This window comes from Acomys minous (assembly GCF_964271855.1).
Source record: "Acomys minous genome assembly, chromosome: 3".
Classification (NCBI taxonomy): Eukaryota; Metazoa; Chordata; class Mammalia; order Rodentia; family Muridae; genus Acomys; species Acomys minous.
The window spans coordinates 23,318,615-23,342,748 of record NC_140485.1 but is presented as its reverse complement, the minus strand read 5'-3'; the positions used below and the strand labels follow the sequence as shown (position 1 = coordinate 23,342,748).

At 46.5% G+C, this 24,134-nt stretch overlaps 1 protein-coding gene across 8 annotated transcripts in view; it reads right to left on the bottom strand.

Moving 5' to 3' along the window:
* Positions 1-24,134, bottom strand: part of CEP152 (centrosomal protein 152) — a 59,106-nt gene that overhangs the window by 15,858 nt on the left and 19,114 nt on the right. For 7 of the 8 annotated variants that reach the window (XM_084775487.1, XM_084775485.1, XM_084775488.1 and 4 more), the window contains 11 exons: positions 23,954-24,101; positions 22,115-22,206; positions 19,499-19,662; positions 13,840-14,038; positions 8,535-8,657; positions 7,902-8,011; positions 7,079-7,207; positions 6,806-6,932; positions 4,818-4,961; positions 2,275-2,562; positions 84-215 (listed from right to left, as the gene is read on the bottom strand). In XM_084775487.1, the coding sequence (XP_084631613.1) occupies positions 84-215; positions 2,275-2,562; positions 4,818-4,961; positions 6,806-6,932; positions 7,079-7,207; positions 7,902-8,011; positions 8,535-8,657; positions 13,840-14,038; positions 19,499-19,662; positions 22,115-22,206; positions 23,954-24,101 (1,656 nt within the window). The remainder of the gene's footprint in view (positions 1-83; positions 216-2,274; positions 2,563-4,817; positions 4,962-6,805; positions 6,933-7,078; positions 7,208-7,901; positions 8,012-8,534; positions 8,658-13,839; positions 14,039-19,498; positions 19,663-22,114; positions 22,207-23,953; positions 24,102-24,134) is intronic. The other variant, XM_084775486.1, reaches the window with a different exon arrangement.

Sequence of the window (24,134 nt, the reverse complement as noted above, 5' to 3'; positions counted from 1 at the left end):
CAGTATGATGACTCAATGCCAGGAGCAGGTGCACATTCCAGCGTGGAGGTGGGAGGCCGGCGATGGAGCTGAGCAGCACTCACCCGCTGGGCCACGGCCTGCTCCTGCTGCTCCGCCCACTCCTGCCGCTGGGCTCTCAGCAGGGCCTTGTACTCCGCAAGCGTGGGCAGCTCCTGTAGCCAGCGACTGCGGGCATTCTGCACAGCTGTTTCCACCTAAGGAGATGACAAGAGAGGCACAGCAAGGGTAACATTTCACAGGGCTCAAGCTCACAGCAACTACGACCTCGTACATATTTTGCATTATGTCTCCCTGTGTTACAACCACACTGACTTTATACCAAACAGTAAGGAGCAATGCTTCTTTCTAAATTTACATTTTGCCCCCTGCAAACAGCAAAACAGGAAGTGGGAATCTGTTTCTGACAAGCAATGCAGGCATCAAAAGCTTCACACAAAGTACTATCTGTCATTTCCAACCAAGTTCTATTTGTCTTGGGAGAAAAAAAGACTAGTACACACTGCTGCTGTCAAGAATGAATCTGGACATAAGAATGCACATGACCGTTTGGGTTCAAACAAAAACTTTAAGTATGATGAACTTCTTTTTTGTTTGTTTGTTTTTTGGGGTGATCTGGCTGTAACCTGTCACCAATCACATGGGCATGGCTTATTAAACTTTTTGCTTTCTTTCTTTTAAAACAGATATGCACATACCAGTGCAGAGCGGACACAAACACTTTCCAACAAAAGCCCAGTTGCACGTCAAGTAACCTCCAGGTTATTAAACTGTGGCAAGAAGGTAAGAGTTCCTAGAGAGGCTTCTGTCCTTCTGGAGACATTTTCTCCACACTGCTAGCTTTTCTTAGATTTCTTCAAATGATCTAAAATTTCATATGTACCAAAGAAGCACTCTTAAACACTTCTCTAAGCAATGTGTTCTTAACTGCAGTGAAGACTTCAGAAGACACCTGGCTTGGGGACTTATTACGCAGTTCTGGCCAGCCTAGGACTCACTATGTAGACCAGGATAGCCTAGGACTCACTATGTAGACCAGTCTGGCCTGGGACTCACTATGTAGACCAGGATAGCCTAGGACTCACTATGTAGACCAGGATGGCCTGGACTCACTATGTAGACCAGGATGGCCTAGGACTCAATATGTAGAGCAGGCTGGCCTGGGACTCACTATGTAGACCAGGATGGCCTGGACTCACTATGTAGACCAGGCTCACCGGGAACTTGTGGTAATCCTCCTATCTCTTCAAGTACAGCACCAGGACCAAGTTCAAGAAACTTTAGCTGATGGAAGGTGTCCTTGATATGTCACATGTTTATTTGCCTAGGTTCCTAACTATAAGACAGCCTGCACTATGAGGAAAAACAATTCCTATGTACAACCTGCTGAGTATTTATCAACAGAAAGGATATTTACATGTTTTACTTTGGTTACTATTTTTGGCTTTTGCTTTTTTTTAGCTCTGGGACTGAAATGAGGGTCTTGTTGTTCTAGGCAAGTCTCTATCACTAGTCTGCACCACCAGCCCCAGGTAGCCTCGCCTCCTATTTAAAGTCGAATATCTGAAATAATAAATGTTTAACAGGTTTTTAGGACGCTACCTGCCTTTTGTATCCTGCTCTCTCATGCACAGACACTGCAGCTCTCCAGGAGAATCACTACATTAACTAACCTAGATACAGGAGGATAAGTCATCTTTATCCTGTTAGCTGGATTATGCTTTCCTAAGTATGGTCTTGCTTTGCAATGTTTCACCCCATTTAAAGTGAGGCTGTGAATGCTTCAAGGGAAAGGCAATGGCACCCCTTTTTGGCCACTGATGGGAATTACAAAGCTCCACCTCAGGGCATACCTACAGACCCAATTCTGCACAGAAGTTCAACACTAATGCTGTTAAACATCTTAATCTAAAATTACTATTAAAAATTCACTAGTGGAGTATTTTCTATAAAACTAGATGTGAAAGAGTCTTAATTTGGAATATTAAAAACTTACCCAAGACAGAAACACAAATAGACACACAACTACATTCTACACTTAGATCTGAGAAAGCAAGCACTTTAAAAATGCAAAGAATACAGAAAAAGAAAAAAAAAGTTTTATAACAGAAATGAAAAAAGCTTGAGATAACTGCAGTTCCTTTTCTATTCTAGAAATGGTAAAATGTTTAAAACATATCCAGTTACAATCCAGTTCCAGGCAGCATTTCCCGGAGTTTCACTATTAAGCAACCCCAATTTGACAGTGTCTATCACCTGTCGTGCAATGCTCTCACAGTGCTTGAGCTCTGATTCGACTTCAAGCCTCCTCAGAGCCTCCTTGACAGCATGTTCCTGCTCCTGCTCCTGCACCTGCTGCGGCTGGTCTTGGCGAGCCTGCTCCTCTCCTAGGACTGCTGCCTCTGCCTTAGAAATGGCAGCAGGAAGGGCCACCTGGTCAGTCTGGCTGCCGCGGTCTGACGTTGCCTTTCTCAAAGCCTTTACGCCGTGATCCAGTTTGGACAGCCACTCCTTTTCCAGCTGTTGAATGAGTTTTTGTTTGCTCTGTTTTCAGAAGGAATGAAAAGAAAAACACTGATAAAGTTAAAAAAAAAAAAAAAGAAGAAAAAAAAAAGCAAGTACAGGTGTACTTAAAAACTGTGGAGGTGTGGAGAGCCTTCTGACAATGTGATGCACGCTGTCATTGATAAAGTTCATGGTCCAGAAGCCCACAAATTATCTTGTGGTTTAGGTAAGTTTAACGTTCTGCACACTGGGCAGATGTGTCCTGCCGCAGCCACTGAACACACATGATAATTACTGCATAGTAATTATATGAGGGTTAAAAATGCAGCCCAAAAATACATTCCCATGCAACACTTGAAATTTTCTCTTTGTCTTTAGCTACAGGACAGAATGCACACAAAGACTTAATTATTGCACTGAGGGCAGACTACCTCAGGGCCGTATGTGACCGAGAAGCTCTGAATCTGCCACTGTAGAGAAGCCATGACGAAAGCTAACAAAATTATTTCCTATTGACTGGGAAGTTTCTCATTAATAATAACTATTTCCACAAAACAAGTGCTGAGTAAATCTAATCAACAAGTTTAAGTTGAGTGGTGTAAGAAATAGTCTCACTGGCCAGAACACCCTGGAATCTTACTTACTCCTATAAACTGGAGTTTACCAGGTAGTAGACTACACCCAAGAGGGAGGTGTTATGGAGAGAACCTCTTCATGGTCCCCCGCTCTCAGCAATGCAGTGGAGTCTGAGACAAAACTCTAAAGTAGCCTTTCCTTTTCGCCTGTTCCCTGTTGACTATATGGAGTTCTGAAAGGACTTCCTGGCCACCATATGAACATAACAGGCAAGCTTGTGGCAGACTCCACCTTAGACAACTAGAACTCCGGTTTTGTTGTTTTGCTTTTTTTATTTTTTATTTCTCCATGTTTAAGATCATACTTTGGTTCCTCCATTTCTATGAAACTAGGCAGGCACGGTAGCGAGGTGCACCTTTTGCCCCAATACTTGAAGGTAGAGGCAGATGGATCTGAGCCCTAGTCTACATCACACATTCCAGGCTACAAAGTGAGACCCAATCTCAAAAAGAAGGTGAGGAGACAGAGAAGTTAAGTAACACATGCTGGCAAGGATGCAGACAAAAAGGGAGCTTTATCTACCGCTGCAGGAAGGTTAAACCCAGTCCAGCCACTGTGGAAGCCAGTATGGAGGATCCTCAAAAACTACAAATGAAGCTATGAAAATGCCCAGCCATGCCACTCCTGGGTGTTTACCTAAAAGACCCAAAAACAGCACAGGGCAGAGAGACACTGACACAGCGATGTTTCACTGCCTTACTGCATGTGACAGCTAAACGTAACCTAGACATCAGCATCAGGGTGACAGACAGGCAACCAACACACAACAGAGCTCCACTCAGCCATCAGGACCACTGGGTTCCAGCATTGGCAGGGAAGCAGATGCAGGTGAAGATAATCATACCCAGCAAAATCAAGTCCGTCTCAGAAAGATAAATACATCACCTCTCATTTGTGGGCCTCAGATGTGTTCCACAAGGACACATCACATAAAGCAACAGAGGAAGCATGACAGTACAAGGCGAGCTGTCTAGAGAACAGAAGGGGATAATGGGATGGGCCAGGCGAGAGGAGTTGCGCAGGGCCTGGCACTAGATGCTAAGTACATTCTTATACTTGTAGGAAAATGGCCTAAGTAACACACATTTTTAATTAATTGAATTAATTTCTTAGTTTTTGCTACTGAGTCTGCCCATCTTTTCTTTCTAATCCAACACATGAATTATTTATGCCTGTAACTACGTAACTAGAGACATTGGTGTAGACTTATTAGAGTCATTTCATTATAGAAAACTAGGCCACAGTTTCATTTCTAGGAATCAAATAAATATCCAAAAACCCTACCTCCTGAATTTGGATAAAGATCATGGAATAATTTGGAAAAGTCAAAGTGCTACGATGGGTGCTAACAGCCAGATTACGAGAGAGACTGACAGCTATCTACATATGTGCTAATTAAGTATGAGTCACATAGTCAGGAAGAATGATCTAGAGTTATTAATCCATAGAGTGACCAGAAGCCAGGTATGGTGTCTCCTTCCTTTAACCCCAGCACTCAGGAGGCAGAGGCAGGCAGAGCTCTGTGAGGTTAAGGCCAGCCTGGTCTACATGGCAAGTTCCAGGCCAGCCAGGGATGGGAAAAATAAGAGTGACCAGAAAAGAAACTTTGACCCATCCCCTTTTCCCCAGCCATGCTGCTGTGCTCCAGCTGACGTCACCTCTTTCTCAGCCTGCTGTTTAACACCTGCTTCTTGTTCTTTCAGCCAGTTCTGTTTTTCCATCTTAAGAGTTTCTTGGTACTTCTCTTCAAGTTCTGACTTCAGTTTGCTTACATGCTCTTCTCTGTCTTCCAAAAGCTGTCTCTGTAAATAAAGCGCAAGTAAGTGGCTCTGTAGTACTAACAGCTGCCAAGTTAAAATGTTTCAGTGTGGGGGGTGGTGGCCGGATGAGGTGTTCAAGGTCACTCCTGGCTTTTAGCAGGTTCAAAACCAACCTGGGCTACAGTATAAGCCTGTCTTGATAAAATAGAAAACAGCATGCATGGCACAGATCTTGGTCCTGCACGTTTCCTAAGTTCTATATCCAGGCTGAGTTCCCAACCTAACACTCGAATCAGAGACTGTCTCCCTCTCTTAATTTTTATACAATCACTAAAAGGTTGAGACAACGTCTAAATAACTGTAACTCCTCTATGGCCAACACTGATTAAAACTGCTCCCTTTAAGACTTCATTTTCCATTGAGTGACATGTACACACAAGGCATGCTTTCCATCAGGTTTATCTGCTGAAATATAGCTAAAATATTACATGAGTCAAACACCCCATCTGCTCACTACTGCCCTTTGCACATGTGTAATGGAAAACCTGCTTTAAGATAGCATATTCTGAACGTCAGGACAGAATCTTCAGGCAAGGCTCTGCACCTGGTCTCTAGCTTTGAAGCTTTCAAACTGGCATCTGCAGGCTCATCCAAGCAAGGAGCCAGGCCTCCTGGACACGCAGCAAGGGCAGCAGGGAGGACCATTCAGACAGAGAACACACTGCTCTTTCTCCAGCCCCCCCCCCCCCCGAAAGAGCTGGAGAAGCACACAAGCCTCTGCAGAGCCTCCCTTCCTTGGCCTGAGAACACATTCAAACCATCCTTCCCCATGAAACAAAATGACCCTTGTCTACTCGGGGTGCTACAGGTGTAAAAGGGAAAGCCACTGAAGGCACACTCTGTGCAGCTCACAGCCACTGAAGGCACACTCTGTGCAGCTCACAGCCGCTGAAGGCACACTCTGTGCAGCTCACAGCCACTGAAGGCACACTCTGTGCAGCTCACAGCCGCTGAAGGCACGCTCTGTGCAGCTCACAGCCACTGAAGGCACACTCTGTGCAGCTCACAGCCGCTGAAGGCACACTCTGTGCAGCTCACAGCCGCTGAAGGCACGCTCTGTGCAGCTCACAGCCGCTGAAGGCACGCTCTGTGCAGCTCACAGCCGCTGAAGGCACGCTCTGTGCAGCTCACAGCCGCTGAAGGCACGCTCTGTGCAGCTCACAGCCGCTGAAGGCACACTCTGTGCAGCTCACAGCCGCTGAAGGCACACTCTGTGCAGCTCACAGCCGCTGAAGGCACACTCTGTGCAGCTCACAGCCGCTGAAGGCACACTCTGTGCAGCTCACAGCCACTGAAGGCACACTCTGTGCAGCTCACAGCCACTGAAGGCACACTCTGTGAAGGCACACTCTGTGCAGCTCACAGCCGCTGAAGGCACACTCTGTGCAGCTCACAACCACTGAAGGCACACTCTGTGCAGCTCACAGCCGCTGAAGGTACACTCTGTGCAGCTCACAGCCGCTGAAGGCACACTCTGTGCAGCTCACAACCGCTGAAGGAACACTCTGTGCAGCTCACAGCCGCTGAAGGCACACTCTGTGCGGCTCACAGCCACTGAAGGCACACTCTGTGCAGCTCACAGTGGCTGAAGGCACACTCTGTGCAGCTCACAGGCACTGAAGGCACACTCTGTGTAGCTCACAGGTGCTAATGGCACTACAAAGGTTTTAATAATAATTTCAATATTTTTTTAATTTTGTGAGCTGTGTCAGTTTGATATAACCAAAGGAGCAGGCCTCTGTGAGCACCTTTGCCACAGTTCCCCAGAGCAGGTGTCTTCCTGTGAAGGATGGAGGCCTGAGAAGGAAATGGTGGGAGCATGTTACCTTCTGCTCCTGAGCCTTGTCCAAGGTCTTCCTGAGAGTGGATTCTAGCTCCTCCTTCTCCTTGCACACTTCCAGGTAACACTCCTGCACAGCAGCCATCTCCTTGTTCATCTTATCAAGGTCACACCTTTGAGACACAGAAGTGAAAGTAAGGCAGTGTGTGCTTGAGGCACATACATGCACATGTGCGTAAAAACACACACACACAACTTCTGCATAACAAGCCATTTCCTCCAAGTTACTGAGCAAACAGGTGACAGAGGCCTCTCCTACCTGAACTGTGACTGGGTGGCCTCATAAACCTCAAAGAGGTGCTGCTTCTCCACAGCATGCTTGGCTAGCAGGCTATCTCGGATCTGGGCTTTCATGGCTTCGTGGTGCTGCTGGTAGGTCCTCTCACACCTGGCAAGAGAGGGACGCTAGAGCCATGAGCATCAGGGACAGGACAGCTGTCCAGCGGGTCTGCCTGGCCACTGCCTTCCTCTCATTTTTCATCAATGTGAATTATAATTAGGTCAGACCGCTTTTCCCCCAATCAAAACCAAGAGCAATTCATTTAAAACCAATGACCTTACAGGAATTTTTAAACTTTTCTTTCTTCGTGTTTTTAGAGAAAACTGGACACTTGAGTGTGAGAATATCCTAAGTAGGATGTCTTCAAACAGAACAGTCAGCCTATTCAGAGGACTGTTGCTTATAAAGAAATAATTGTTTAATTGAAATAACTTAGAAATGGTCCCTGAATTCAAATCATAATGTCTAATATATGAATACCAACAGTCTCCAACTTACAAGTCATTTTCCAAAGCGTTACCTACAAATGTATAACTCCATGTTGGGAGGACAAAACCCTTATCCTATTTCCCAGATGAGCCTTGGGAGCACTCAAGAATTTCAGTGAACTGCAGTGGTGCTAGAGTTGGGCTACACCTCACACTGTCTCAGCATCCCACGTTATAACCCAGCAAGTAGGGGCTGACCTCTGCCAACCTAAAACCTTCACAAGAACAGTTCACTCTATTTCAGGGGAGGAGGCTACAAGGATAGAAGACTGGGCTCTCCAGGGAGTCGACCCAGGAGACAAACACAGACTCACCGATCCACAGCCTCCTGTTTGTCGTGGTCAAAGTCCTGCACCATCTGTCGCATCTGATTGCATAAGTCTTGGTTTGTACGTCTCAGTTTTTCCTCAGCTTCTTTAAGATCCTAGATACAAGAAAACAAACACCGCCTGCATTGATCAATCTGACATCTTAAGACCCTTGGCCTTCTAGCATTATCTGATACAATCTCTCACTCATAATTCTACAAAAGAAAAAGTGTTTCCATACTTAATAAGATAGATGTATTTCTGTGGGAAGCAGCATTCTAATAGGAGCAAACAAAATCTTGTATTTGTTTTGAAATGCATTAAGTGGAAATATTTAACCAGACTCTTCGAATTCAATAATTGCCATCTAAACAAATGAGGTTTTACATTTTGGGCAAGAGCTGGCTAAGAATAGAGGAGCAGATCTACTGGTCAGGCTACACACGAAATAGGCCTCGCTTAACCTTCTAATAAAGCTACCACCCAAAGTACCAGTAAGGGGAACAGCTGGAAGCCACAAGCACTTCCTGATCATGTCCACCCACTAACCCTGCCAGCATCTGTTACGGAAGTCTGCGCTACCCCTGTAGTCAATAAAGGCCATGAAAAGTCTCACTGAAAGTCAGGATGTTTAGTCACCTGATTCTGTTGTTGCAGAGCCTGAACTTCATTTTTCAGTTGCTCAATGTCTTTCCTGACAGTGGCCTCAGAAGAATCAAGCCATAGCTGATCAGATGTTTTTTCAGAGGTATCTGTTTTAGCCTAAAAGTTTAAAGTGATTTTAAGTTTAAAATCAAACACACAAACAAAGAACTATACACTTTGAAATAATTTCATTTATTTAAAAAAAAAGTCTAAATAGCACGAATAATTTCTACGTCTTTTTCTCCATCTTTCTTAAACGCAATCAATATAGTCCTCTGAGCAGGAAGTTAACACTGGTGTGTGTATCACCCACTCTACAGACTTTATATAAACGCCTCCACTTTCCTCTAAGATCCCTTTCTGCACCAGGATCCCACCTACACTACACTGCAGTCAACTGCCATGTCTCCTCCCGGCTGTGGTAGGTCTTCAGTCTGTCTTCCATTTTCTAGGAGTGCTGGTCAGTCACTTTGTAGGATGTTTCCCTTCATTTGTTTTTTTCCAAGAATGTTTGTTAAATTCAGGAAAGGCGTCTTTAGCACGAATGCTAAGAAATGATACGTTCCTGGTAAAAGCCTTGGAACGAAAACATGTCTCATCGTCCAGGCCCCGCCCCCAGCGCTTGCTGGCATCATGCAGAATTAGTAGGGCGTATCTCAGCAGGAGGTTATTTTGAGAATAGGCAAGATCTCATTTTTGGTTACACTTCTACTCAGTAGGATTAGCACATCTTCTATTTATGTATGTGCTTCTTTGTACTAGCATTGCCTCACGTACGCACCTGATTGAGTAGACACTATTTTTAAGACGCATGATAACCTTTGGTACTTTACTTTCTAGACAAGCCATGAAAAGGAACACACGGCTAGGTGATGCAGGATCAGACCCAATTCTAGGCCTCTAAGGGCAGCAACTGTTTTCAGTTATTGAACTAGATGGGAAGGCGACGCCGACAGTTTTTTCACCTGCATTGTGCTGCCACCAGAGTGGGTCCCTTCCATCTGAATGTCTCTAAAGGACAGTCAACACAGCTACTCAGCTTATGACAGTACCTGAAGTCAATCCCATGATGCTATCTGGCCACAGTCGTGAGAAGACTAACATAGATTGTTACAAGGGGCACTGTAGCCTGGATACATGACCGTGTGGCTAATAGGCTTTTTGGACTGGTTTGCCAGAGAAACCTGAGAGGCTTTTGAAGCTGTGAGCTGGAGAACTGCTGTAGGCAGAGCTCACCGGGCTACTCTGGTAGAATCATGGGCAGGCCTGGAGGCGAACAGAAACCTCGACAGGGGAGTCTGGCTCTCCGGGTTTCAGCTGGCAACTGGACTATAAGGCCACTCGTGTAACATTCTAGAAAAGAACCCGTTTGCATTCTGTTGTGGCCTGAGAATTTGAGTGAGGCTCAACTTGAAAGTAATGGCTAATCGATTCTGGGGGAGAATTTTTAAGAGATCACAGCATCTGGGCTGAGCCACGGTTCCTACTCACGGACCTGCTCTGTTCTCATTCAAGTGCCCAGTGAAGAGCAGGCGAGGCAGAAAGAGACAAAAATGTAGTTTGGGAGGAAAAGGAGTGTGAACAAATTTAAAGCTTGGCAGGTGCGGGAAAAACAACTGTAACCGTTACAGATTATTGGGAGGACCTCACACACTCCTCACCGAGTGTATCTGAGTGAGAGTTTAACAGAGATCAAAGGTGGAGCTTACGGTTAAAACTGGTATGTTTGGGTATCAAGTTGAGAAGGGTGGAACCATGATTATTCATCGGAACCATCAAGCTCAAAGTATCTAGAATCATCTAGGAGGCATGCCTCTGGGTGTGCCTGTGAGTTTAACTGAGGAGGACAGGAAGCTCCACCATGAACATAGGTGGCAACATTGGTGGACCACAGACTGGGCATGAACTGAAAGGAAGAGGAAGCCAGATGAGGGCCAGCATCCATCTCTCTGCCTGCTGTGATGGCGTGCCATGGCCAGCCGCATCACCTCTCTCACCTCTGCCTCCTGTGATGGCGTGCCATGGCCAGCCGCATCACCTCTCTCACCTCTGCCTGCTGTGATGGTGTGCCATGGCCAGCCACATCACCTCTCTCACCTCTGCCTGCTGTGATGGCGTGCCATAGCCAGCCGCATCACCTCTCCCTCCTCTGCCTCCTGTGATGGCGTGCCATGGCCAGCCGCATCACCTCTCTCACCTCTGCCTGCTGTGATGGCGTGCCATGGCCAGCCGCATCACCTCTCTCACCTCTGCCTGCTGTGATGGCGTGCCACGGCCAGCCGCATCACCTCTCTCACCACCTCCATCCCTTCTCCATCATGATGAGCCACACCCTTTACCATGAGCTAAAACACATTTTTCCTACGTTGCTTCTTGTCAAGGATGGTACCGATACCCTGGATATTACGGCTGATTCCTCAGTAGTCACTTTCAGTACACTGACAAATGTGCACATCCACATGAACACAATTTACTGGGGATCAGATACAAAGAGCCTTCTGTGTTTTATGTTCACAAAGAACTCAATATATGGACTCTAACTGTTGGTAGGTTTTCCTAAGATCTTTACACATTCTATCTTTACATATATATGCAATGCCAAAGGAGTCCACAGGAGGGCACTATATCCCATGAAGCTGGTCAACAGGAGTGCTGGGAACCAAACTCTGACCCTCTGCAAAAGCAACTGCACAGCCTTGACCACTGAGCCATCTCTCTAACTCACTGCAGTCTATCTTAATCCCCCAGTTGGTCAACTGGAACGAACAGCATATCACCTGATCTATACTCAAACACTGCCTACTGCTGTGTATGAGCCCTCTCCTAATCTCTATCATACAGTAGCCTGGAAGTGCCATAGAACAGTATGCTTTGACTGTTTGTTTTGTTTGAGACAGAGTCTCACTGTGCAGCTTGGCTGGCCTTGAACTCTCTAGGTAGACCAAGCTGGCCCAAAATTCAGAGTTCATCTGCCTGTCTCTGCCTCCCAAGTACTGGGATTAAAAATGTGCACATCCAGCTGAATGTTTTAATAGAAACAGTTTTTAAAATGTAGATGTGTAGTGACAATTATGTAATTTTGGATTACTTAAACTATTATACACATTACAATTGTAATTATACATCACATACACAAATGGTAATTATGCATTACATATACACATACACAAATTATTACAAAAACACAACATATTATAAGAATATGCTTTTGTTTTAATACCAGGTTTGGAATATGGAACTGCTTTGAAGCAGCTGGCTATGATTTGCCTCAGGCTCCAGCAGAGGCATGGTTTAGCCGGCTGCAGATAGTTTCTGCAATTGTGTGACATTTGAAATCCTGGGGACTTCTCAGAGACTATTTAAATGCTAGAGGCCCAGTAGGTGGGTTGCTGGTTGCTGTTGGTCATGGTTTGTTAAGTCGTCATGCGCAAAGATGAAACAGCAAGAAGAAATTAGATATCCTGACAGCCAAGATGGGACTTTCCCCAAGGAGCTCGATGCCCCTAATCAGCAGGAAGTGGTCTCATGATAACGCTGCCCCCCTTTCTGACCCCTAACTTTCTTCAGGGATCCCTAACCTTTCCCCTCTCTCCTTCTTTCTCTCCTGCCTAGTGACGGGGTGGGGGGTGGGGGGAGCCATGGGGACAAGGAACAGAAGAACAAGGGCAGAGAAGGCTGCAAGAAAGACGAACCCACAAAGAGGCAACACCGGCCACCTACATGTTCCATAGTGCTACAATCACACAGGGCTCTGCATACCCAAACTACCGTTTAAATGCTAGTGCGCACCTTCTACTTCTATTATCAGTGAAATCTACAACATCTTACACAGATATATCTTTTCAAAAACAAAAGCAAGTACCAATTGTTTTCTCTCTCTCCATAGTTCTGTTATAAAGGTTCGGGAGAGAAAGAGTCTATGCAATGTTTGAAGGGGAGCTACTCGCCATATAATACAGCCCGAATGTGAACATTTAACAAAAACAAACCAACTTTATGGCGTTTATAGTAGCAGAAGATATTACGCAGGGTAGAGGAAGGAGAGTCAATCAACAGTCCCATCAGCTGCAAACACTATCAACTACAATATTGATTAGAATGGCAAGAGACGTCCACGTGTGCAATTGTGGCACAAATGTCATGGAGGGTACTAACTTTTTTAATGTCATAATAATTGGCACCTTAGAACATTTTACATACTTTGGCAGGATTTGTCAATGAACAGGGCTCCCAGCATAAGAACCAGGAGATAAAAAAGCAATGGTCACATTAAAACTTACATCCCTTCAGGAGAAAAGGAATATACTCCCTACATTCCTTTTAACCTTCCATTTCCTTGTCTTAATTATACATTCATTTCTGCATTATTTTTCTTGGCAGTACAGATGATAAGTTTGTGAAGATGAGGGAAAAAAGGTTGCTCACAAGATCTGGGCAGCCAACCGTGGTGGTTCACATCTTTAATCCCAGCACTTGGCAGAGGTAGAGGCAGAGGCAGGTGGATCTCTGTGAGTCGGAGGTCTACAAAGCAAGTCCATGACAAACAAGGCTAAACAGAGAAACCCTGTCTCTAAAAACAAAACAAAACAAAACAAAAGTGCTGATGGGAGCTCCAGCAGTGACCCTGACCCCTGTCAGTCACCTAGCGTAACTTCAATTTCCTAGGATTGACTATGAAGCCTTAGATGGGTCACAGACTCCCCCACCTTCATCTTCCTCATCTATACAACCCACCAAAGAACACTGAGGCGGACGGCAGAAGCTGGGCATGCTAGCACACGCCTACAGTTTCACTACTCAGGGGCAGAGACGGAAGACTACAAGCTGAAGCCTAGTTGGGCCTGCAAAGTGAAACCCTGTCTCAAAATTTAAACGACACAACTCAGAAGTAGGTATCAACTAGTGTTGTGTACCCCAAAATTCCTCACAGAGACCAACTCTTGTACAAAGAGAACAGGGAGAGCTGGGGAGCCGAGCCTCTGAGGGGTCTCACTGGAGATGACTAGTAGCAGGGTTTGAAGGAGTGGGTTCGAGCAACCCTGACAAATGCCCACACCCTCTTAAAAAGCACTCCTTTCATTTGGAGACAAAGAATTTACCTAACTGGTATCTCACTTACTAGGTGCCAAGAACAAGCAAAAAACCTCCTATCAAGTGGCCTTTTTCCTGTAAGCTTTACTTCTAAGAGTTGAATCAACGCAAGGAAACCAAAACCTTAAGTAACATCTACAAAGAGTAAATGCTCTCTTTAGTGTATGTTTCAAAGGGGCTTCTGAACTGCAGGTTCCGCCGACCTCACCTCCGTGCCTTTGTCACCACCCTTTGATTGCAGAAGAGCTTCCGTTGTCCCCTGGCGGTCTTTGAGATCTCTCTGTAGCTGAGACACCAGATGACGCTTCACAGAGTTGCTATTCAGCAAGCGCTGAACTTGTGTCTTCAGCCTCAGGATGACCTCATCCTTCGAAAGCTCTTCATCTGGGGCTTCTTGCTGTGCAGTGCTGATGGGGAAACTCGGTTTAGCACTGAATCAAGTAACAAATCAAACAAAGTTACTCCTTAAAGCCCTAACCTCGTGATCATGTTTTTATGCCTTTACAGTCACGGCACTTTGAAACAACTTCCTTTTTAGCATTTTCCTTCTTTGGTTTCTGGTACCTCATACATGCTAGGTGAGAGGTCTAACACTGAAACACACACAAACTCTGCTAAAGGAGCTGGGCTGGAGAGATGGATAGCTCAGTGATTAAGAGCACTTGCTGCTATTTCAGAAGGCCCAGATTAATTCTCAGCACCTACATGGTGGCTCGCAACCACCTCTAACTCCAGCTTTGGGGACCTTATGCCTGCTTCTGGCCTCCACAGTTGCCAGGCACTGATGTGAGCTGTATGCCAGCCTTTAAACTCAACTCTATTTTCAGTAAGCGTAAGGCTTAGAATGAGAGTCTAATTTTTTAAGTCGTTTTATTATTTTTGTGCATGTGTGTGTGTGCGCGCACTCGCACGCCTGAATCCCCCCCCCCACCCCGCCCCGTACAGGGGGCAGATTCGGAGTCCCACAACCAAACATTAGGCAGAGTTCACGGAGTCCTGTGAAAGGGGGAGGAAAGGTCGGAGGAACCTGAGGGGTCAGGGACACCATAAGCACACAGCCCACAGAAATCAACTGATTGGCACCCATGGGGGCTCATAGAGATCAGGGAGCCTGGAAGGGTCTGACCTAGGTCCTCTACATATGCGTTATGGCTGAGTAGCTTGGTGTTCTTGCGGGGATGCTAACAGTGGGAGTCAGGGATGCCTCAGAGTCTTTTGTCTGCATATGGGACCCTTCTTCTCGTCCTGGGTTGCCTCATCCAGACTTGATGTGATGGTCATGTGCCTGGTCTTATCATAGCTTGTTATGCTATCGTTGGCTGAAGTCTGTTGGGGTCCGTGGGAGGCCTGCTCTTTTCTGAGGGGAAGTGGGTGGAAGTGTGGGGGAGGGTGGGGGAGAGAGAGGTGATGGGGAGAGGAGGGCGGGGGGGGGGGAGGAGAGGAAACTGCAGACAGGATGTACTACATGAGGCAAGAATAAAAAAAGACGCAGTTAGGAGGAGGTGGGGTGAGGGGTGGACATGGGGAGAGTTAGGGAAGGAGTGAGGATGCGTATGACCAAAATATATTGTACGACACATGAAACTCTCAAAACACTAATAAATATAGTATGTTTTCAAGGGAAAAAAGACCTGCACAAGATCAAGGTAGTCACCACTGCAGCAGGAAGAAGAGGGGTGCTTCTGAGGTCCCCACTCAGCTGATGGCTTTTGGGGACAGAGGGTCAGTTTTCCTTAAGGGTACTGACCCATCCTTGTCATCCATGCTTCAGTGCACAGTCCTACATCCTTGAGTATATGGTCAGCACAAACTGGACTCAGCAGGTTATTTCAAACAAAAATAAAAACACAGGGCAACAAATTGGAGTGGATGTAGGCAGCACTATGAGGAGGAGAAGGGAAGCCAAATGTGATCAAAATACACTGTATGTAATATGAGAGTCTCAATTAATACAAGTGTCTCTATTTCCTAATTGGAAAGTCACATAAGTTTCTATACAACAGTTTCATAGTGGCTGGTATGTACTCTAAAATCACAGACGCTGGGTTCAAGCTAAGGACAGCCACGTAAACCTCAGCCCTTAGTGACAATGCAAACATATCAGCTCATTAACTTTAACAAGCAATGTAAGATGTTAATAAGGAGCATGGGAACTGTATATACACAACTGTGTAAAATCTAAATCTCTATTTCCGAAATCTCCTAAAAGAGAAATCTACCTTAAAAAGACACAATGGTATCTGAATTAAGGTTTTCACTCTTGGAATTGAAAGATTTCAGATTATTTTAAACGGGATGTTAGAATATAGCTCATTTGTGAAGAAAGAATGAATAAATCATTTGTTTTATTTTTAAATTTATTTTTATTTTTTTAATTTTAACAATATAAATGAAACTCTTTAGGATGGACTGTGTGTGTGTGTGTGTGTGTGTGTGTGTGTGTGTGTGTGTGTGTGTGTGTGTCTGCGTGTGTGTAACTATAGATAAATATATTCTGTGTATGTTTGCACATATAAAACCTTACCTATTTAAATCATTTCCTTTTCAACAGAAATAGAATCCCAGAATCATAACTGTAACAGATGTAGTTGTGTACGAGACAAAATAGGTAAGAAAGCATCTGCTCCCTGAGGAGGTGACTGTGAGCAATCAGTTTACTCAGCTAACGGACGAGGCCCCTAGTTCCTCTTCTAGCTGAAGGCGGGCTGCTGGAATAGCACACTCTGTACTCCTCGAGGAAGCCAAGCCATAGTGCAGAGAGAGTGCATATGAAATAATCTCTCCCCTTCCTCTAAAGGAAAAAGTCAGTGCTGACCACTCTGCCCGTGGGCCACAGCACCCCATGGAGACTGGTTCCCTGGAACCCAAATATAACTGTAGTCTCTTAGGAAGCCTGCTGAGAAGAGCAAAGGAAAGGGCGTTCTACTTGTTAAATGCTTATTATTTGAGCTTAGCAGCCAACTATAATAATGGAGAGAGGAAGCCGTCTGCAAGCTGTGTACAGATTTAGCCTCTCAAATTCCATTAATGTAAAATAGAACATTAAGGCTAACCCCTTCTACTAGGCAGTAGCCGGAGAGGGTGGTGGTTGCTAGTAAAGGCTGGGAGCCACTGACACCTGAGCCAAGGGATTCAGCTCTCTAGGCTCTAGTAAAGCCAACATTTGTCACAAGATTAAGGACAAGATACTTTATACAGTATATGTTGAATTCAAAGTAGATTAATGTAAAATCTGATCAGTGGTGTATTTTAAACAATTATCTATAAAATAACAGAAACAGCTATCCTTTTTTTTAGTACTTCATAAGTGCTAGGACATATCTCTGGAGATACACATTCATTATCTATTTTAATTATCACTTTAAGTTCCATGAGAGAGCAAGCCTGATAAAAACAGAAACAAAAAAGCAGCTCAGAGAAAGTTTACAAGTTGGCACAAGGCCATTTATCTAGCACTAAAAGGCAAAGCCATTGTTCAGACCAGCCTGGATCCCTCACTAGTCCTGAAAATTCACTTGGCAGTGACAAAAAGTAAAGCATTCCCAGCAAAGCGTCTTCAAGATGATCACATGCAAGTTCAAATTCTGGGTTTCCAGGCATAGAAATAATAATAAAAGACTTCCAACCATAGTGAAGCCTTTGTTCAGCATCACGTGATTGGGTCAAAATACTCGTACTGAGAGCCACTTTGTTACTGCTTGGTTTGCCACACTTGTCGCCCAGCTAAGGCTGGGTTGACCACAGTTCTCCCCACGGGGCTCAGCCATAGTGGCCTCCATTTGTAAACCAGGTAAGTAATGGGATGAAATGAAAAGAAGCCTGGGGCAACATGCCCTAGATGAGAGCCGGAGGAGCGTTCCCGCCAACACGGCCATCTTGTTACACTGCTTTTTCTTTGCTTTCTTCCCAGCACAGCTGCTGTCTGTAGTGACGAGAGTCCCAGAAGACAGACACTCAGGTAAACGGAGCCTTGCTAAGCTAGAGAACAGCATCTTCCTCTGTAGCATCACTTCATTCCTTCAGATTCCAAATGACTAAATCCCACCTTACAGCTCTAAAACTGTAATGGCATCTGGGTGCGGTGGCACGCACCTGTAATCCCAGCACTCAGAGAGGCAGAGGCAGGTGGATCTCTGGGAGTTCGAGGCCAGTCTGGTCTAAAAAAGTGAATTCTAGGATAGCCAAGGCTACACAGAGAAACAAAAAAAAAGCAAAAAACAAAAAACTGTAGTGGCAGTGTTAAAATATAGTCTTCCCACAGGCCTTTGGAGAGTGAACTTGTCAGGAGATGTAGGCTTGTGCTTGGTTCCTTAATACTTTACACAACATGCATGAAACAATGCAATAAAGACAGTGAACACAGTCAGTGCTGGTAAAGGCCAAATGCCTTCAAGAAGGACATTCTTCAGAGGTGGAAATACAGGTCCGTAACACGGCACCTTCTCAGAGCGAGGGAAGTCCTAGGCTCTGTTCCTCAGCAAAAGCAGCTCTTGCTGCAGCTAAACCCAATCTCCTGACAGGGTCCCCTCTCTCATCCCCTAGTGCAAACCAGCATGAAGAGTGGATAAATCCTCCTGGGGCATGGGTCAAGCCCAGCACTGCCCACACAGCACTTTGTTGTTTACTGGGTGTGACTTGTTTCGTCTAGCCAGGGAACTGTGAACTCCTTGGGGAGGGACAGTTTCTACTGGATTTTTTTTTTTTAATTCTATTTCAGGACCTCACAAAGCACCTTCCATGTAGCAAGGATGCAAAGTTCACCAAGTGTCTAGAACAGTGGCTGAGTGCCCAACTCAACTCTATAACTAGCTCTTCAAGCCTTTCCACTCTCTCCCCATCACTCTCACCCATATGTCTGAAAAAAACTATCTAAGTAGCAGTAGCATAAAAGGACCTCTGTTTTAAAAGTGAGATCTCAGGGCTAGAGAAGCAGCTCAGTGGGTTCTTGCAGAGGACCCAGGTTCAGTTCCCAGTTCCCACACGGCAGCTCACAACCATCCATAACTCCAATTCCAAGGGATCTGACACCGCCTTCGAACTTCCATGGGCACCAGCATGCATGTGCATATGCATGCATGCAGGCAAAACATGCACAACAGAAATAAACAAATCTAAAAACGAATGATTTAAGATCCCAGTACGGTTCCAAAGAAAGTGTAATGATACTGATATGCTTATTTTCTCACAGATGACTGATTAATGCAAGATATCTATTTTTAACACACAAGGCTAACATATTAAAAATAGGCATTCACTTCAATAGTTCAAACGCATCCATTGTCTGTATATTTGTGTGTATGTGTGTGTGTGTGTGTGTGTGTGTATGTGAGTGGAGTATGCGTGTGGTGTCTACCATGTCTGTACACAGATGTGTGTGCCCACACTTGTGCATCAGGTGTCCTGTCCTACCACTATCCACGTGAGGCTCTTACTGCGCCTGACGCTAAGCTGGTGGCAGCAATCCTTAACTATCCTCCTGTCTCAACTTCCTACGATGCTGAGATTATAGGTACATGTAGCCAAGCATACCTTTTAATGTAGGTGCTGGGGATTTGAACTCAGGTCCTTATGCCTACATAGCAAGCTCTCGTACGAACTAAGCCATCTCCCCAGTCACATAATCTATGTATTTAACTATATAAATAAACCCCTTCTCAGCTTTCTGTAACTGGTACCTATCTGCATGATGAGGACTACAGCAGTGTTAATACTTCAGATTTTCAGGCATTTATAACTCATTAAGAATTTCTAAAACCCACCGTCCCCTAATCAAGTCTTTATCTTATGCATGGGTCCACTGCATCCCATGCCTCCATCACCAGCTTCATTAACATAAATTCTTCTATAGTAAACTATTCATACAGTACCTGTTAGCTTTGGTTTGCTTCCAACTGGCTTTTTTAATGCCCAAGTGCACACATGACTCAGTGAGCTCTATACTCGAGTCCCCTTCTGAGTCCCCCGGAAGGACTCCGAGTTCTGCAGCAGATTCATAGAGAGAAATCTCATCCTTTAGCTCTGTTAGTTCCTCCTAGAGCAAAATATAAAAGCTAACTATTATTTTCTTGGATAACAAAATCAGCCATTCTATGTTTCAAACCTTATTTTAATGATCAGTAGAATGCAGAAAAGCTCTTTGAAACTTTCTTAACATTCATTCTAAATAACTTCATAAAGGCCACTTCCTGCTGTATGTTCAAATGAATGTATTTTTGAATGAATGAAGAAGCAAAGGCAGACGGTTCTTCCCACAATGCTATTGTTTATTTAAAAAAAAAAAACCTTAGCTGCGATGTCTCTGGTGTCTGGCCTCACTATAGCAGAGGACGAAACAGATAGCCCAGCCAGGAGCGTGCTACGCTCTCCCTGCAGGAGCGTGCTATGCTCTATCTGCAGAAGCATGCTATGTTCTGCCTGCAGGAGTGTGCTATGCTCTGTCTGCAGGAGCGTGCTATGCTCTGCCTGCAGGAGCGTGCTATGCTCTGTCTGCAGGAGCGTGCTATGCTCTGTCTGCAGGAGCGTGCTATGCTCTCCCTGCAGGAGCGTGCTATGCTCTCCCTGCAGGAGCGTGCTATGCTCTCCCTGCAGGAGCGTGCTATGCTCTATCTGCAGAAGCATGCTATGTTCTGCCTGCAGGAGTGTGCTATGCTCTGTCTGCAGGAGCGTGCTATGCTCTGCCTGCAGGAGCGTGCTATGCTCTGTCTGCAGGAGCGTGCTATGCTCTGTCTGCAGGAGCGTGCTATGCTCTCCCTGCAGGAGCGTGCTATGCTCTACCTGCAGGAGCGTGCTATGCTCTCCCTGCAGGAGCGTGCTATGCTCTCCCTGCAGGAGCGTGCTATGCTCTCCCTGCAGGAGCGTGCTATGCTCTCCCTGCAGGAGCGTGCTATGCTCTGTCTGCAGGAGCGTGCTATGCTCTGTCTGCAGGAGCGTGCTATGCTCTCCCTGCAGGAGCGTGCTATGCTCTCCCTGCAGGAGCGTGCTATGCTCTGTCTGCAGGAGCGTGCTATGCTCTCCCTGCAGGAGCGTGCTATGCTCTCCCTGCAGGAGCGTGCTATGCCCTCCCTGCAGGAGCGTGCTATGCTCTCCCTGCAGGAGCGTGCTATGCCCTCCCTGCAGGAGCGTGCTATGCTCTCCCTGCAGGAGCGTGCTATGCTCTCCCTGCAGGAGCGTGCTATGCTCTCCCTGCAGGAGCGTGCTATGCTCTGTCTGCAGGAGCGTGCTATGCTCTGTCTGCAGGAGCGTGCTATGCTCTGTCTGCAGGAGTGTGCTATGTTCTCCCTGCAGGAGCGTGCTATGCTCTCCCTGCAGGAGTGTGCTATGCTCTCCCTGCAGGAGTGTGCTATGCTCTGTCTGCAGGAGCGTGCTATGCTCACCTTGCAGGAGCGTGCTATGCTCTGTCTGCAGGAGTGTGCTATGCTCTCTCTGCAGGAGCGTGCTATGCTCTCCCTGCAGGAGTGTGCTATGCTCTCCCTGCAGGAGCGTGCTATGCTCACCTTGCAGGAGCGTGCTATGCTCTCCCTGCAGGAGCGTGCTATGCTCTCCCTGCAGGAGTGTGCTATGCTCTGCCTGCAGGAGCGTGCTATGCTCTCCCTGCAGGAGCGTGCTATGCTCTCCCTGCAGGAGCGTGCTATGCTCTCCCTGCAGGAGCGTGCTATGCTCTCCCTGCAGGAGCGTGCTATGCCCTCCCTGCAGGAGCGTGCTATGCTCTCCCTGCAGGAGCGTGCTATGCTCTCCCTGCAGGAGTGTGCTATGCTCTGTCTGCAGGAGCGTGCTATGCTCTGTCTGCAGGAGCGTGCTATGCTCTGTCTGCAGGAGTGTGCTATGTTCTCCCTGCAGGAGCGTGCTATGCTCTGTCTGCAGGAGCGTGCTATGCTCTGTCTGCAGGAGTGTGCTATGCTCTCCCTGCAGGAGCGTGCTATGCTCTCCCTGCAGGAGTGTGCTATGCTCTGCCTGCAGGAGCGTGCTATGCTCTCCCTGCAGGAGTGTGCTATGCTCTGTCTGCAGGAGTGTGCTATGCTCTGTCTGCAGGAGTGTGCTATGCTCTCCCTGCAGGAGCGTGCCAATGCTTTCCCTGCAGGAGCGTGCCAATGCTTTCCCTGCAGGACCAACAGGCAGAGCACCTCCTTCAGTGGAGCTCCTTTCCTGCATCTTCCTTACCCTTCAGGGAGACTAATGTGGTGGAGGATGTGAGAGAACCAGAGCCCAGTTAAATATTCCCCACACCTGTAGATGCCCTGCTCCCCAGGATACACCTGCAGAGGCAGGAGAGACAGTAGACAGAGGAGGCAGAGGCCTGGCTCTGCAGCTCATCAGAACTGAGCTGGAACACCTAGGTCTAACTTATGGTGCTGTGGGGAGACATCCTGAAAAACTTCCCTGGCTGGTCTGAAGACGGTCTAGCCACTTTTATTACACAGAGAAACCCGGGGTTCAAATGAGGGGCCGTAGCACTGCCTACGTCTCTTCCCAGAGATAGTACTCACTTGCAGGGCTTTATTCATGCTCTCACTTAGGACGTGGGCCTTCTGGGCTTGCTGCAACTGTAGCTGTAGCTGAGCCACCTCCTGCATGGAGCCTGCAAGAGAGAGTCAGAGGCTATGTAACTGAGAGGAGGCGCAGAGTCCCGTCTACAGGACTGGGACCCACCAAAGCTGGAGACGGAGTCTGCTTTATTCTTATGATTTTAGGGCCACACTGATCGGTAGCATGGGAGACCACAAAGACCTAAGTCTGATCTGCATGTGGCGCTATCATCACTGATCCATCTACAGACCACAGCAGTCATCTAGAGGGGACACAGGTGCCAGCTCACAGAAGCTGAGAAGACCTACCCTTTCAGAGCATAGCACACTCCCTTAGTTAAACTAGTAAACTGTTTAAACGGTGTCTTGCTATCTCGTAAAATGCTTTTATCTCCAACATCCATCTCCGTATGGAACAGGTGTACATTACAGCTGTACTTCTGAGGTTTTAGCAAACGACTACTAGTTTAAAGATTTGTGTGTGTGTGTGTGTGTGTGTGTGTGTGTGTGTGTGTGCGCGCGCGCGCGTGCGTGTTCCCCTGGAGCTAGACATAAGAGGCACTTGTGAGCCCCATGGGTGCTGTGACTGGACTCTAGTCCTCTGCAGGAGCAGGAAGTACTCTTCACCTCTGAGCCACCTCTCCATCCCCAACAGACTCGTAGGTGAAATGTACTGAGAGACTCTACTCTAGTTCAAAGGGCCCTTTGAGGGTGTCTCTAAATGAGAACAGCCCTCTCAGAACAGCAGAGGGAAATGATCACGGTTCAAAGCCTCATAGCCAAGGAAAAGACTCACCAAGTCATGGCAAGGGGGCAAGGGGCTGTAGCTAAGCAGGGCTGGAGGAGCGAGAACAGGGTCCAAACCTGGTCCCTCGGCAGAACACGCACGGCCACAGGCAGCCTTTAACTTTAGCACTTTCACCATGTAATTAAACCCCACTCCCATGCCCTGGACCAGCCATCCCACTAGCTCATTCGCCAAAATGTGACTTGCGTGTTTATTAGCTAACAAAAAAACCCACTGAGTTTGTCAACCAGAAATGAGGTTGGCATCTTACTGTCTTTAACAGCAATTTATAAAATTAATTAAAAGTACCACTACCACGAAAAGTACAGGAAGCATGTTTCAAATACCACAGAGACCACACTAGAAATATTAACAGTGACACAAATGTAACTCAGTGTCCAGGTTAAGAAGCTCATCATTGTGGGGCAATTTAAAAAAAAAAAAAAAGACAGAACTACTGAATCAAATACTGGGTCTAAAACAGGCAAATGAGATCTCATAGTCAAAGGTGGCTGAGGACAGAACTCTGTGTCTTCAGAGCAGAGCACCACCTGGCATGTGTGTTCCTTCCTTTCCCTCAAGGGAAGCAGTTTCAGGCACCACAGCACTGATTTCGAGGAGGAGGGGGCTGATGTTTACTTGGAATGTTAAACCTGCCTGTAGTTTCCAGATTACATAACGGAAGCGAACTGCACCTTTAATATGAGTTGCACCTATAATCTACTCTAAAAGAAAGTGACCACCAGTGAACTTTTCTGTGGGCTGCAGGCTGCTGAGGTGGTGTGGTGGGTAAAAGTACTTGCAGGATAATTTGTGTTGGGAACGGGAGGCAAGACGGCCTGAGTTTGAGCTCCAGACCTCAGGTCAAAAGAGAGGACCGACTGTGAAGTATCCTCTAGTCTCCACACGGGAACCGTGACGTGCACACGCAATAATAGTAAGTTCACGGATCCAGCTACGTGCTGCGCCCATGCTACGGTGGCCTCCGGGGGCCACCCACAAAGCACACACACCTGACTGCAGCAGGTGGGCACACTGCTTCTGACTGTCCTCGAGGCTCCTCGTGAGCCTGTTAATGAGCTCCGTCTTCTCTAGTTTGACTGCTTCTTGGTTCCTCTCCAGCTGCAGCACGTGATCCTTCAGACGCACGCAAACATTTTCCTGAACGGGAGAAAAGTCGGCACGTCATTTTCC